Raw genomic sequence first — 12,483 nt, forward strand, 5'->3', positions numbered from 1 at the left:
TAGGTTTTGCTAGTCAATGGCATTTTTTTGAGACTGAACTGGATAACATTAAACGTGTGTGGGTGCGTGGTCAGTGAGCCGAATCAATTATGTCGCTCCCCACAGGTTGAAAACCCCTGCTCTAGCCGAACACTGCTCTTCATGTTTTGTGTAATTAAAAAAAGTCTTAAGAAGCCTTTTAGAAAATCGACATTCAAATAAGGATTCGGATTCATGTGTCAGAGACCTGATTCAGTACAGAGCTTCTATAGGGACCGTCTCTAAACTCCACAAACCTTGAGGAAATAACGTTGATTTAGGGCAGCGTCTCAAAATTACACCACTCCAGTAAAAGTGAACCACCCATAGAACTAACGTAATGTAAACCATGACTTATATGACTTTGTTTTTTTTAGTAGACTAGACTTTTTGTTTGTTAGTAATGCTTTATTTGTATGGTACAGTGTGGAACAGAGCTGAAACTCCACACTGCTCTGACTGAGGTGCCTTTTGAAGACTTGATTATCAGAACAAAGAAAGAAAATATAATTCTGTTATGTTGAAGGAAATTACTTTAACTCAAAATGTGATGTACATCTTGGTAGACTGTAGGTGTGATTGTGTATGATGGGTGAATTAATGCCACTTCCTCTCTAATGTGAAGTCAGGATTTATGGAAGCCCATTTAAATGCCCCTTATTGAAAATCTTAAGTTTACTAACACAAATGTTTGTTTCAGTAAAGTTACTGCTGGATTACAAACTGACCTCGATGTGAAATGATTATTAATTATTGATTAAAGTTACCCAGATGATAAAACACACTGTGTTTTTGCTCATTCAATAAGAAACATGCACAACTGACGTCAAATGTTTCTATACACTTGTGCGGGTATTTCAATGATTTCTGCATCTGTTACTCTTCTGTGGCTGAATAAGTTCTTACTGTACATACAGCAACTCGGATGATTCGTATGGTGGTGTAGAAAGTTTTCATTTACCTTTGCGACATTTCCTATTAGTTCCCCATTAATAATGATTGAATACAGCGGGTGACTTATCTGTGTCCATATAAATATGGCTTATTTGACAGCACCCAGTGGACTAAGTCACAAATTTTACAATAGCAACCCTAGGCAACAGCTTGTACTGTTATATGAAAGATGATTAGAGATGTGTACATTAAAAAGGCTTCTTACTTGCATGGCAGCCTCTGAACACGTTGCACTGTAAAGCACACTTAACTTCTGAAACACTTAAATAACTTAATTTTTTTTACAGGTATGGATGTTTATGCACACACTGGTCTGTTTTTTTTTACATTTCCCTTTTTTAAACAATTTAGTCATGTCCAATTGGATCTCTCTTATTGCTGCCGCCACCCCCGGCCTTGAAATGAGGGCTGTGATGGTCCCACAGCCTCTCCGACACACATGCAGCCACTGACTGCTTCTTTTTACCTGTCAGGGCTGGAGTGCGGAGAGCCATTTGTTACCAGGCAGTAATTGCAGCCACAACGAGGAATCCTGCTTTGATTGTTGTCCGATCCCTCTACAGAGGGTGTCTGTCTAGGCGCCTGACCAATCGATAGCACAGGTAATATTCAAACTCATATTGGTCTGACTTTAATTTTGATTTTGGTGCTGTTGAATGATATGTTAATAGTAAACCACTGATTAAAAAAATTCAAATGCTCTTTTATTTTCTGCAATAATAATCACTCCCCTAAAAGCAGAGAACACAGCACGCCACTGCCTATTCCCAAAATAGGTTATGCTGGTAAATATTGATTAAATACACCAGGGCAGTGATGTGATTCTAGAAACAAAGTCATTAATAATGAATCTAGTGTAGGATTGTTAAAGCTGACTATAAATTCCATTCATATAAATGTAGTAATTATGTAACTATTGTGATCACAGCAGTGAAACATGAAGCTTTATGGTCCAATTCTCTTTCTATTGATTGTATTGATTAAAAAATTTAATAAAACTACACTCCCTAAAACACACACACACAGCTATAAGGATTTCTTAATATCTTATAAAGTAGAAAATAAAACACCAAGAAAAGTGTGATGTCAGAGCACACAGACTGTAATTAGGTGACAGTAATTAAATGCTTACTAACCACAGTTGTTTGTGTGTGTTAGCAAAACTTTGTTTGACTGTAATGAGAGGGTTTAATAGCTACACACAGGTTGTTTCCAGTTAATCTCTTACAGAGATGCGCCGTAAAAAACATGGATAATTTCTGATGAATCTTATTTATGCGGGGTTCAAAGCATATGGATTAAAGAACATTATTATTGAGAAATCTGTCATGTTAATTCAGTTTGATTTTAATGAGCCTAGATGTGTTATGTACAGCATCAGCACAGGTGTCCCCAGTCATCTTCATTCTGTGCTGCATGTGGGGCCAACGTACATTCAAGCAAAAAACAAATTACAACTTTACATTTCCCAAAAACTGGCTTTGTTGAAAGCAACTGGCTGAAGCCAAACACTAAACAAAATGTGACACAAAAATATGTGAGGAGTTTCTGATTCAGGTCTCTTCAAAACTGAAATATGGTTTTCTGAAGATTTGAAGTGATTTTAATCACTGAAAGCTAGTTAAATCAAAACAAAGTGGTTGAACACATTCCCCTTGTGATACATACATTATTACATTATTATTATTCGTTTCATCGTTTCATGCTACAATGTAAATTGTAGTTGAAACATTCAGAACGATTTAAGAACAAGTACAAAGCTCTTCCTCAGGAGGAGGTTTGGGTCGACAGTCAGACTGTATAAGTTGTTCTAGTTCACTTGTGGAACTTCTTGCTGGAGTCCTTGGCATGATCGAGGAGGAGCTGGCAGGGAGTGAACTGATTTCCATAAACATCCTCGTAACATCTCATCTTCTGAACCAGTTTATCTGCTCCGAATGAATCCACAAAGCGAAAAGGACCTGCAGCACAGATCACACACACATTGTTGCTTTCTTCCTTACCTAAACCTCTGGTTGGGAAATTAAAATAACCCTAACAACTGCACTTGAGGCATGCCACATTAAATATATGTTAACTGAAAATGTTTTTTGTTACATCCAAATGTGTGTGCGTGTGTGTGTGAGAGAGAAAGAGGGCGAGTGTGTGTATATAAGTGTGTTCACCTCCGAGGCAGGGAGGGAAGCCCAGTCCAAAAACAGCTCCTATGTCTCCCTGTACTGGGTCAGCCAAGATTCCCTCCTGCAGACACAGAACGGCCTCATTTACGAAGCGGGACACCAGCCGGTACTGGACATCCTCATCTCCAGACCTGCATATAGAGTAACAGTGGATTGTGGTGTGTGTTGCTGGGTGCAGTGCTGTGCTGTGTTCGTGTGTTTGTGTGTTTGTACAGATCTTACACAGCAGGGGGCGCTGGAAGTTTAAACGTCTTCAGAATCTCCTCAGCTCCAGAGTTTACCTTCTTATCCTTTGATTTCGCACCATAAACGTAACAGCCCTTACCAGACTTACGACCTGACAAAGCAAAAACGTTTAAATCTCCTTTCCAATGTGCAATACCATTTAAACAATAGTGTACAAAACTTGAGTTCGCATGAATCCAGTAACCCAGGTGATTAATTGTTCATTGTGGTGACATTCTCCTACCCTTGAAGCCTTTCTGCACCATCGTCTTCAACACATCCACATTGCCACCACCGAACCTCGAACCAAAAGCCTTTCCAAGATCCTCAGCAACGTGAGCTGCCACATCAATTCCGACCTCGTCGGTTAGAGTCGCCACGCCAACAGGGAATCCAAAATCCGTTGTCAAGGAGTCCAGCTTCTTTGGTCCTACACCTTCCTGCAGTCACAGCCATTGAAAATATTTTTAAATTGATTATTCATGTTAGTCAGGTAAAGTAACATTGACCCTTCAAGAGTTTATCCATTAGCAATAACCTGAACTACCTCGAAATGAACAGTGTCGAGCAGCATTTGTGCATCTGAACTGCTTCAAACTTAAATTTTTGAGCGCTGATGTGCACCAAACACTGTAAACTTTAATGTGTGGGACATTATGGACAGAAATCTCAGAGCTACAGTGGGAAACCTGAGCTGAGGTGAGTCTGTAGATATGATAGCAGTCACAGAACTTATCTAAGTGTTTCACTCTCCAGCTCCATCAACACATCATTCTCCATAATGGCTGTGAGTAACAAGCACCAACATTTTTCCTCATGTCAGGCTGCTCCTACAGGCATTAACAGACAGGCTGAAACACCAGGGTGGAGGGGACTTGGAGGTTGTTTATGCTTCTACATGGCATGATTTAGCAATGAGGCTGGAGCTGATGTGAAACAGAACCATTATGTCTTTGGTTTGCTTTTCTGGGTTTTCATACTGCAAATAAATACAACCGTTTCCCTTTAACACACCTGCAGTACTCGGATTGCTTCTGCTAGCGTAGGAGCCAAACAGCGAGTCGTGTAAAATCCTGGACCGTCCTGCAAAAAAAAAAAAACAGATGAGGAAGCAAAAAAAGATCACAACTGCTTAGTGTTTGGTGCTTCATGAAAAGCAACTAATTGAGAACTGAAGGTGACCACATCAGTACAAAAGATCAGAGTTCCCTCAGTCTGATTCTTTTCTTAATTTATTAGGATTTTGAAGTAAACAATTTGGTTCCATTCATAGTATGTACATACACACACACACACACACACACACTCACCCCCACAACAATGATAACTTTGCCTTGTTTGAGGCCGACGGCCACCGCTGATGCTGTGGTGTCTTTGGAGGTTTTATCAGTAGTGATGATCTCCAACAACTGCATCTTATCAACTGGTGAAAAATAATGCATCCCTATAACCTACAACACACACACACACACACACACACACACACACACACAGATGTAAATATCGTCCTACAATACAGGCAACAGATGATATAAATGCAAAAGTTCAAATCATATATGGACACATTTAAAAATAACAATACAGAGTAAATATCTAGAGTAAAAATCCATCACAAATAGCATCATTTACAGCAATAACAGACCCATATGTACATTTTATTAAACAGACAATGACACATGGCATTAATATGGCAGTCATGTACACACTGATACATGCACTCATACACACTCGCACCTTCTCTGGTCTCTTGCTGACAGCAGCAATGTCTCTGATGGGCAGAGCTGATGTGTTGGAGGCAAAGATGCAGTGTGGAGGCGTCACCTGGCCATCAAACACACACACACACACACACACACACACACAAACACACACAAACACACACAAAATAACATGAAGTATAGTTTACAATAACGTGTTCACATCATATCATTACACACTCAACTACGAAGTGGGTTCTAATACACACCATTGTACAGAAATGGATTTATAAATGTAATTTAGCACAGGATGTATTTAATAGAAGGGAAATCAGATGATGAGTCCAATTATCCAATTATTGTCATATAATGGTCAATAATGGTCAATAGTGACATTAATTTTTATTACTTATTACTTTATTTTGGTGTAATATTGGGGGCTCGGGTGGTGCAGCAGTAAAATACTACTAGTCCACTGGAAATCCTGCAAGGGTGGGTGGAAGAATGGATTCCAAATTTCAGCAAACTGTGGAAGCAAACGTGCTTGTCAGTCAACAAATTGAGGCTTTTAGAGATGCCCTCACAGTCCCATGACATGATCAGCACTGAATTTCTGTGGATGGGTCTGCTGTGCATGTAGGATGGCCAAGAATATCTCAGAAAAAACATGTAGGCGGGCTGTGATGTCCCCCAGCAGAGACAATCAATCCTACGAATGTGAGTGCTAGTAAACACTCACAGCTTCCACCTCCTTCAGCACTTTGTGTTTGATCGCCAGGTCCTCGAACACGGCCTCGATCACCATGTCTGCCGTTTGGAAGCCGCTGTAGTCCAGCTGACCGGTCAGAAACGACATGGTGGCATCTCTCTCAAACGACGTGATGCCCCTCTTCTTCACTTTATCGTTCAGTCTGAAAGACAGAGCGGGAGAGGTAAAAAAATATATGGACACCCTTTCGACTGATTCAGTTCAGGTGTTTCAGCCACATTGTATTTATACAAATGATATGTTTTAGGCAACAGCTTGGGGAAGGAACAGAGTCAGCTCCATCCAGACATGGTTTGATGGGTCTAGTGTGGAGAAACTCTCCCCGACCCTACAGAACAGCATTGGGATGAATTAGAATGTTGATTGTGAGACACATTCTCAGTAATGCCCTTTGATTGAATGATACACAGCTGTGTGTCTCCCTCTGCTGGATACATCCCACACTGCAGGATTGTGCACAAACCGTAGATTGTGCCATTCTATCGTTTCCATGTTTTACCGAATCATTATCCTGATCAGAGTCACAGTGTGTACGGTTCAACAAGCACATGGTCAGGTGCACAGTTCCAGTTCCCACCAATCTAATTACTCTATTGTGTGTATTGTGTATTTATGTGATTAGAGTTGTGTGGGTGGTGACCTCACCCCTTGTAGACCTGCTGTTGTCCTCTGGCTAGTCCTTCTGCTGTGGTATCTTTCAGGATGGTGGCCACACTCTTATCCACCGACACCTGGGCGATACCTGCACCCATAAGTCCTGCACCCAGGATCGCCAACTTCCTGATCAGTCACAAATTAAACAAATACATCTGTGCTGAGAAAGAAACACACCTGATCACATCTATTAGCACCCACTACTCCACTCTACTTACTTCACTTCGCTCTTCGGTTGGCCAAAATTGTTCTTCTTGCAGGCCACCTGACCTTGGTAGAGACCAATCAGAGCTCGGGATTCAGATGTCATCGCCAGCTTGCCAAAGTTCTGATGCCAAAAATGAGCATAGTGAGCACTTAAGAATACTGAAGGGAGTATTTACTAGTTGTGTGCTGTAATCATTGATCTTGGCAGGTGTTATAGACTAATTCCACCAGTAGAGGGGCAACTGGGGTTCTGGGCTACTGTGTAGCATAAATATCTGAAAACTTTGATAGCACTGCATATTAGAAGGTATTGCTGCAAGCTACTATACTATACTAATAGCTAATGTACTCATCATCTATACTCATGCCAGAATTAAAGAGAAGAAAACTACAGACTAAAAGTCCTTGCTGTCTGACTGAATACTGGTACTGATCCTACTGATATGTTAGGGGGAAATTCTGATCCATTTTTTTTTTACTTCATTGGCAATTGATACCAACATCCCAAATATAAGCTGCTAATATACATAGCAAGAATGCAAATTCCACCATTTATTTTAACTGATAACCAACAAGCTTAGGGTGTGTAATATGTATAACCCTAATATAAGCAAGCTGAGGGAAATGACTGAAACTCTGACCTCAGACTCGGTCTGGTATCCTGCAGTAGAACCCTTCTCCACTCCGGTCTGCGCACACTGATACACACATACACACACACACAGACAGACACACAGACAGACACAAATAGCTTATTATGTATTGTGTGGCACTGCAAAGCTCCTCTACCATTTTTCACGGATTATGCTGGGAGAACATGGATCATACATGGATCTACAGATTTGGCACAAGTTTGTGGAATCCATGCAGCTCGAGTGCAAACTGATATAACAGCAAAAAGAAGAAACTAAAACGAATACTAATACTACAAAACTATGAAATGTAACTTTTTATACAATTTATTATAAACTATTACATTTTATTTATTACATTTGAACAAGATGCAAACAGAAGCATTTTTATCAGTAATCTCACTGTGTTTGTATTTGTGTGTGTGTTTTCACCTCTATGATTTTAAGAGGTGCTGGGTAAAGGCCTTTGGTTTGTTTCATCACTTTTTTGTTGACTGTATTATAGATCTGCTTCCTTACAAATGGCATCCCCATCACTGAGTCCTGCAGCTCTGTAACACACACACACGTGAGTTTAATTTTACCTGTGTATATGTGTGTGTGTAAAGGTACTTGTGTATGTGTGTGTGCATGTATGTGTGTGTGTATTACTCTGCATCAATCCTTTCTTTTTCTCTACAGTAACTTTTTTATTAACCAGGCCTTTAGCGACACCCACAGCTACTTCCTCCAGATACTCTATCGTCCTTTCTTCTGGACTCTTCACTCCTGGACCTAAACACACACACACACACACACACACAACACACAACACACAAACAACACACACACACACACAACACACACACAACACACACACATAAAATAAATAAAGCTTAAAAATGAACTATAACAAGGAATATCTACATACTTTTGGACATATAGTGATTATAAACGTATGTCCCACTCACCCACTGGGTCGATCACTTGGTGGACGAGCCCCATTTTCTTGGCCTTGTCTGCTCTGATGTTTCTTCCTGTTAACATCATATCGAACGCAGCAGGAAGTCCCACCTAGACAAGAAAACATCAGCAAATAAAGTCAATTGCAACCACGGCTCAAGACATCTCACAATTCGGATTTTAATGGGTAGTGGTGGAGGAAATTACTGAAGCTTTGAACCAACTAAAGCAATCCATTCAAAAACCAACACAGGAATATAGACATAAATGGCTGCGCAGGGCCAACGCAGTGCAAGCAGGCATCCTGTTGTGCAGAATTAATGTGTGAATATAGAAAAAATGTTACAGAAGAGCATGTGAGGAACTTATATGAAGTGTCTGTAACAATTCTCACCATCTTGGGAAGTCTTTGAGTCCCTCCAGCCCCTGGCAGTAGTCCCAGCATTACCTCTGGTGTTCCCAGAACTGTTTTCTTACTCTTAGTAGCTATACGGTACTGACATGAGATTGCAAACTGAGACAAAGACAAAAAAACATGTTATGTTTTGACAAAATGACAATAGTACAAATGACATTTTAAGCCCATTCGAGCCCTTACCTCCAGGCCACCACCCAAACAGGACCCGTTGATGGCTGCCACGATGGGAATTGGTGATTTCTCGATCTTCTCAAACATCATTTGTCCTTGCTGTGATAGCAAGGTCACTTCCTCTGCACTATTACAGGCTTTGATCATACTAAGAGAGAGAAGAAACTTTTATCACCAAAAAACTATTTCAATGTGTGTGTGTTTGTGCATGTATGTGTGTGTGTGTAGTACTTGATATCAGCCCCTGCAATAAAGCAGCCAGGTTTGGTGGAGATAAGCACAGCACTCTTAACCGTTCCATTTCCCCAAATCTCAGACATCACCACCGTCAGTTCAGTCTGCAGCTGCCTAGACAGGGTGTTTACCTACACACGGGCGCACACACACACACACACACACACACACACACCCTACAATGAAAGATATTACCTCCAAATGATCCAATCATGAACATGAGTAAATAATACTCATACACCTTCACAAGCAACCATTTTTAATCAGTTTTGCTAACAATTTTATCCTGGTCAGGGTCACAGTGGATCTGGCACAACTTGAAAACACCTTGAACAGGCTGCTAATTCATCAAGTTTTTGGAAAGTGAGTCACCATAGGAAGCAGAGTACCCATAAGAAACCCACACTTACATATGAAAAAGGGGAAACTCCTCACAGACAGTACCTGGAGTCACAAATCAAACCCAAGCCCCCAGATTCCACGTTACTGTGCAGCACCCACGTTACCAGCTGCGCCCCATCTCAACTCAAGTGTGCATTTCAATGACTGATGAAAAAAATGACAAACCTTGGAGGTCGGATCGTTGATCCTAACAACCGCTACATCGTCCTTAATTTCATAATTAACATGGGTACGAGCTGGAAATAAATAAAAAAAGACATTCATACACACATTTGTACAGTGTATGACCAAAAGTACGTGGACACATGACATTAATGGCCAAAACCATTGCATATGATTGTTTGTTTGTTTGTTTATTAGGATTTTAACATCATGTTTTTACACTTTGGTTACATTCATGACAGGAACGGTAGTTACTCATTACACAAGGTTAATCAGTTCACAAGGTTATATCGAACATAGTCATGGACAATTGAGTATCTCCAATTCACCTCACTTGCATGTCTTTGGACTGTGGGAGGAAACCGGAGCACCCGGAGAAAACCCACACGGACACGGGGAGAACATGCAAACCACACAGAAAGGACCCGGACCGCCCCACCTGGGGATCGAACCCAGGACCTTCTTGCTGTGAGGCGACAGTGTTACCCACTTAGCCACCGTGCCGCCCCATTGCAGATGAAGCAGTCCACACTGTTGCCACAAAGTTAAAAACATATAATTAATTTTATTTCATAAGTTTTGCACGCCTGTTTGAAATAATGAAAACACCTGAAAATAATAATGATAAAGGGTGTCCATACAGTTTTGACAAAATTGTAATATATTGTGTATATTTTAAACATTTATAACATGGGATCATGTTCATGGTGATGACATATTTTGCACAGTTACCCAGTAAAGCTGAAGTCATGCACAGGTTCCGGTGTCCATGCCCTAAAAAAAACAAATATCATATTAGCATTGATAAACATGGCCCCATCTGTTGTAACTTTTGGAGATTAATCACGTCTATTATAAATATATACTGGTGCAGAAAGTTCTCCAGCATTTAAGAACTCCTGACCTGAATACAGTGAATACCAGTTTAGCATGACCTCTAGCCCAGTGTCCTTCTCTTTCCCTTTTCACTCTGGAGTCACATGAGGTAACGGAATGTCATGATCACTGCTGTGTGCACCGTTCTTATTCATAAGATCATAATAAAAACAATGTGAGGGGCACTGAGGTATTAATAAAGTTGAAATAAATATTTGAGCAATTCGACAGCGCTAGGATGGTGCAGGAGTCTAATGTTCTAGCCACAACCACCGAGATCTTTTTTTTAATTATTGTGTTTATGCATTTTCTCCCCCTTTTCTCCCGACTTTAGTGTATCCAATTACCCAATTGCATTATGCTTTCTCTCTACTGATGTTGATCTCCACCATGGTTGAGGAGAGCTGAGACTGACTCACGCCCCCTGTGACACGCGAGCGAGTTTATATGCGGATCAGATTTGTGTACGGAGAGCCACACCCTGATCAATGCATTATCCCTCATCTCTGTGCAGGCGGCATCAGTCAGCTAGCAGAGGTCATCATTGCATCAGTTATGAGGATTCCCTGTCCGACTCCCACCCTGTATAAACAACAAGCCAATCGTTGTTCGTGCAGGCGCCCAAGCTGCCAGATGGCAGAGCTTAGATTCAAAACAACGAGTTCAAAATGTCAGCTCTGGTGTGCTAGCGTGTTTTTAAATCACAGCTATGCTTCCAACTGGTCGGCACCCGCACAGACATGATTGGCTACATCTAAGGTAGAGCTGGTCGAATAGGTTCCTCATTGCTCCTGCTATTGCGGCCTCTGCTGGCTGGTCAAGGAACCGGCATAATACCAGAGATTGTAGATTTGAGTACAGGAGGTCCTCGACTTACGTCGGAGATCCGTTCCTACGGACGCGACGTAACGCGATTTTCGGCGAAAGTCGGAACCCACCTACATAAGCATCTACGTCACTCACATGGAGCACATACACAGTACAGTAATGAAGTGAAACAGTAAAAATAAAAAATCGTCCGCTCCGCTCGCCAACTAGTTCCCGTGCGAACTTTGTTTTTACGTCTCAAACGGCGTACATCGGAATGACGGAACAAGACTTTCTTAATAAATTTATAGGAGATGGCGACGTAACCACGAAATGTCGTATGTCGAGTCCGCCGTAACCCGAGGACTTACTGTATCATGTACATGCTCTCTGGCAGGTGAAAAGAAGCGGTTGGCGACTGTGCACGTGTAGGAAGGGGCACATGAAAGATTTTCCGAAACACCATATTATTAACATGTACAATACCTGAAATTGTCATTAAATAGAAATTAATATTTCTATTTATGGACTATTATGGATGTTGAAATCATTCAGTCACAAAAAAATTACAGCTACATTCAAATAATAAAAATCCATCATGATATATTTTGAAGGTTTAACTGATTTTATACAATGTGCATGATGAAATATTATGCTGCATGCCAGAGACCTGCATGCACCTGACATCTTTTTTGGACGCAGATCTCTCTGACCCTGCCCTAACCCCCCTCTCTCCAAAAGTGGGTGAAAGGTCATGCATGCATCTTTCACATTGCGAATGAATGATTTTACAGTATGTGTGCGTTTTATCTGTAGAGTGTGTGACACTGTACATACCCGAGAAGAGAGAGTATTTACTGGATGTAAATCTGCACAGTGCACCGCTGAGTCTCGCGCTCGCCATCGCTGTTCACCGTGAACCAGAAGCTGGAGCGAAGTGCGCGAGCTTGATAAACACCGGCACGAGGAATCCGAACCCTGATTGGTCCGACCTCGAACCCTGATTGGTCCGACAAGATATAAAACAAAGGGCTGTTCTTCTATTACAAAGTGTTTACAGATTATACATTGGTCTAAAGGTTTGTACACGGCACGCAATTGATACGGGTTTCAGGAGTTTATTTTAATCAGGCTT

The 12,483-nt window shown here is 41.1% G+C and overlaps 1 protein-coding gene across 1 annotated transcript; it reads right to left on the bottom strand.

The window, feature by feature from the left end:
- Positions 1-2,298: 2,298 nt before the first annotated feature.
- On the bottom strand, positions 2,299-12,320 carry hadhaa (hydroxyacyl-CoA dehydrogenase trifunctional multienzyme complex subunit alpha a). Its single transcript, XM_063001090.1, has 20 exons — positions 12,186-12,320; positions 10,398-10,439; positions 9,669-9,739; positions 9,099-9,232; positions 8,877-9,015; positions 8,673-8,792; positions 8,287-8,389; positions 7,988-8,110; positions 7,769-7,887; positions 7,346-7,402; positions 6,716-6,825; positions 6,489-6,623; positions 5,814-5,985; positions 5,112-5,198; positions 4,688-4,828; positions 4,392-4,460; positions 3,622-3,817; positions 3,375-3,489; positions 3,138-3,283; positions 2,299-2,933 (listed from the first exon to the last, which is right to left on the bottom strand). The coding sequence occupies exons 1-20, from the start codon at positions 12,250-12,252 to the stop codon at positions 2,788-2,790; spliced, it is 2,292 nt and encodes a 763-aa protein (XP_062857160.1). The 5' UTR covers positions 12,253-12,320; the 3' UTR covers positions 2,299-2,787.
- Between the last annotated feature and the right edge of the window lie 163 nt (positions 12,321-12,483).

Source organism: Trichomycterus rosablanca, chromosome 9, assembly GCF_030014385.1.
Source record: "Trichomycterus rosablanca isolate fTriRos1 chromosome 9, fTriRos1.hap1, whole genome shotgun sequence".
In the NCBI taxonomy this organism is placed as follows: Eukaryota; Metazoa; Chordata; class Actinopteri; order Siluriformes; family Trichomycteridae; genus Trichomycterus; species Trichomycterus rosablanca.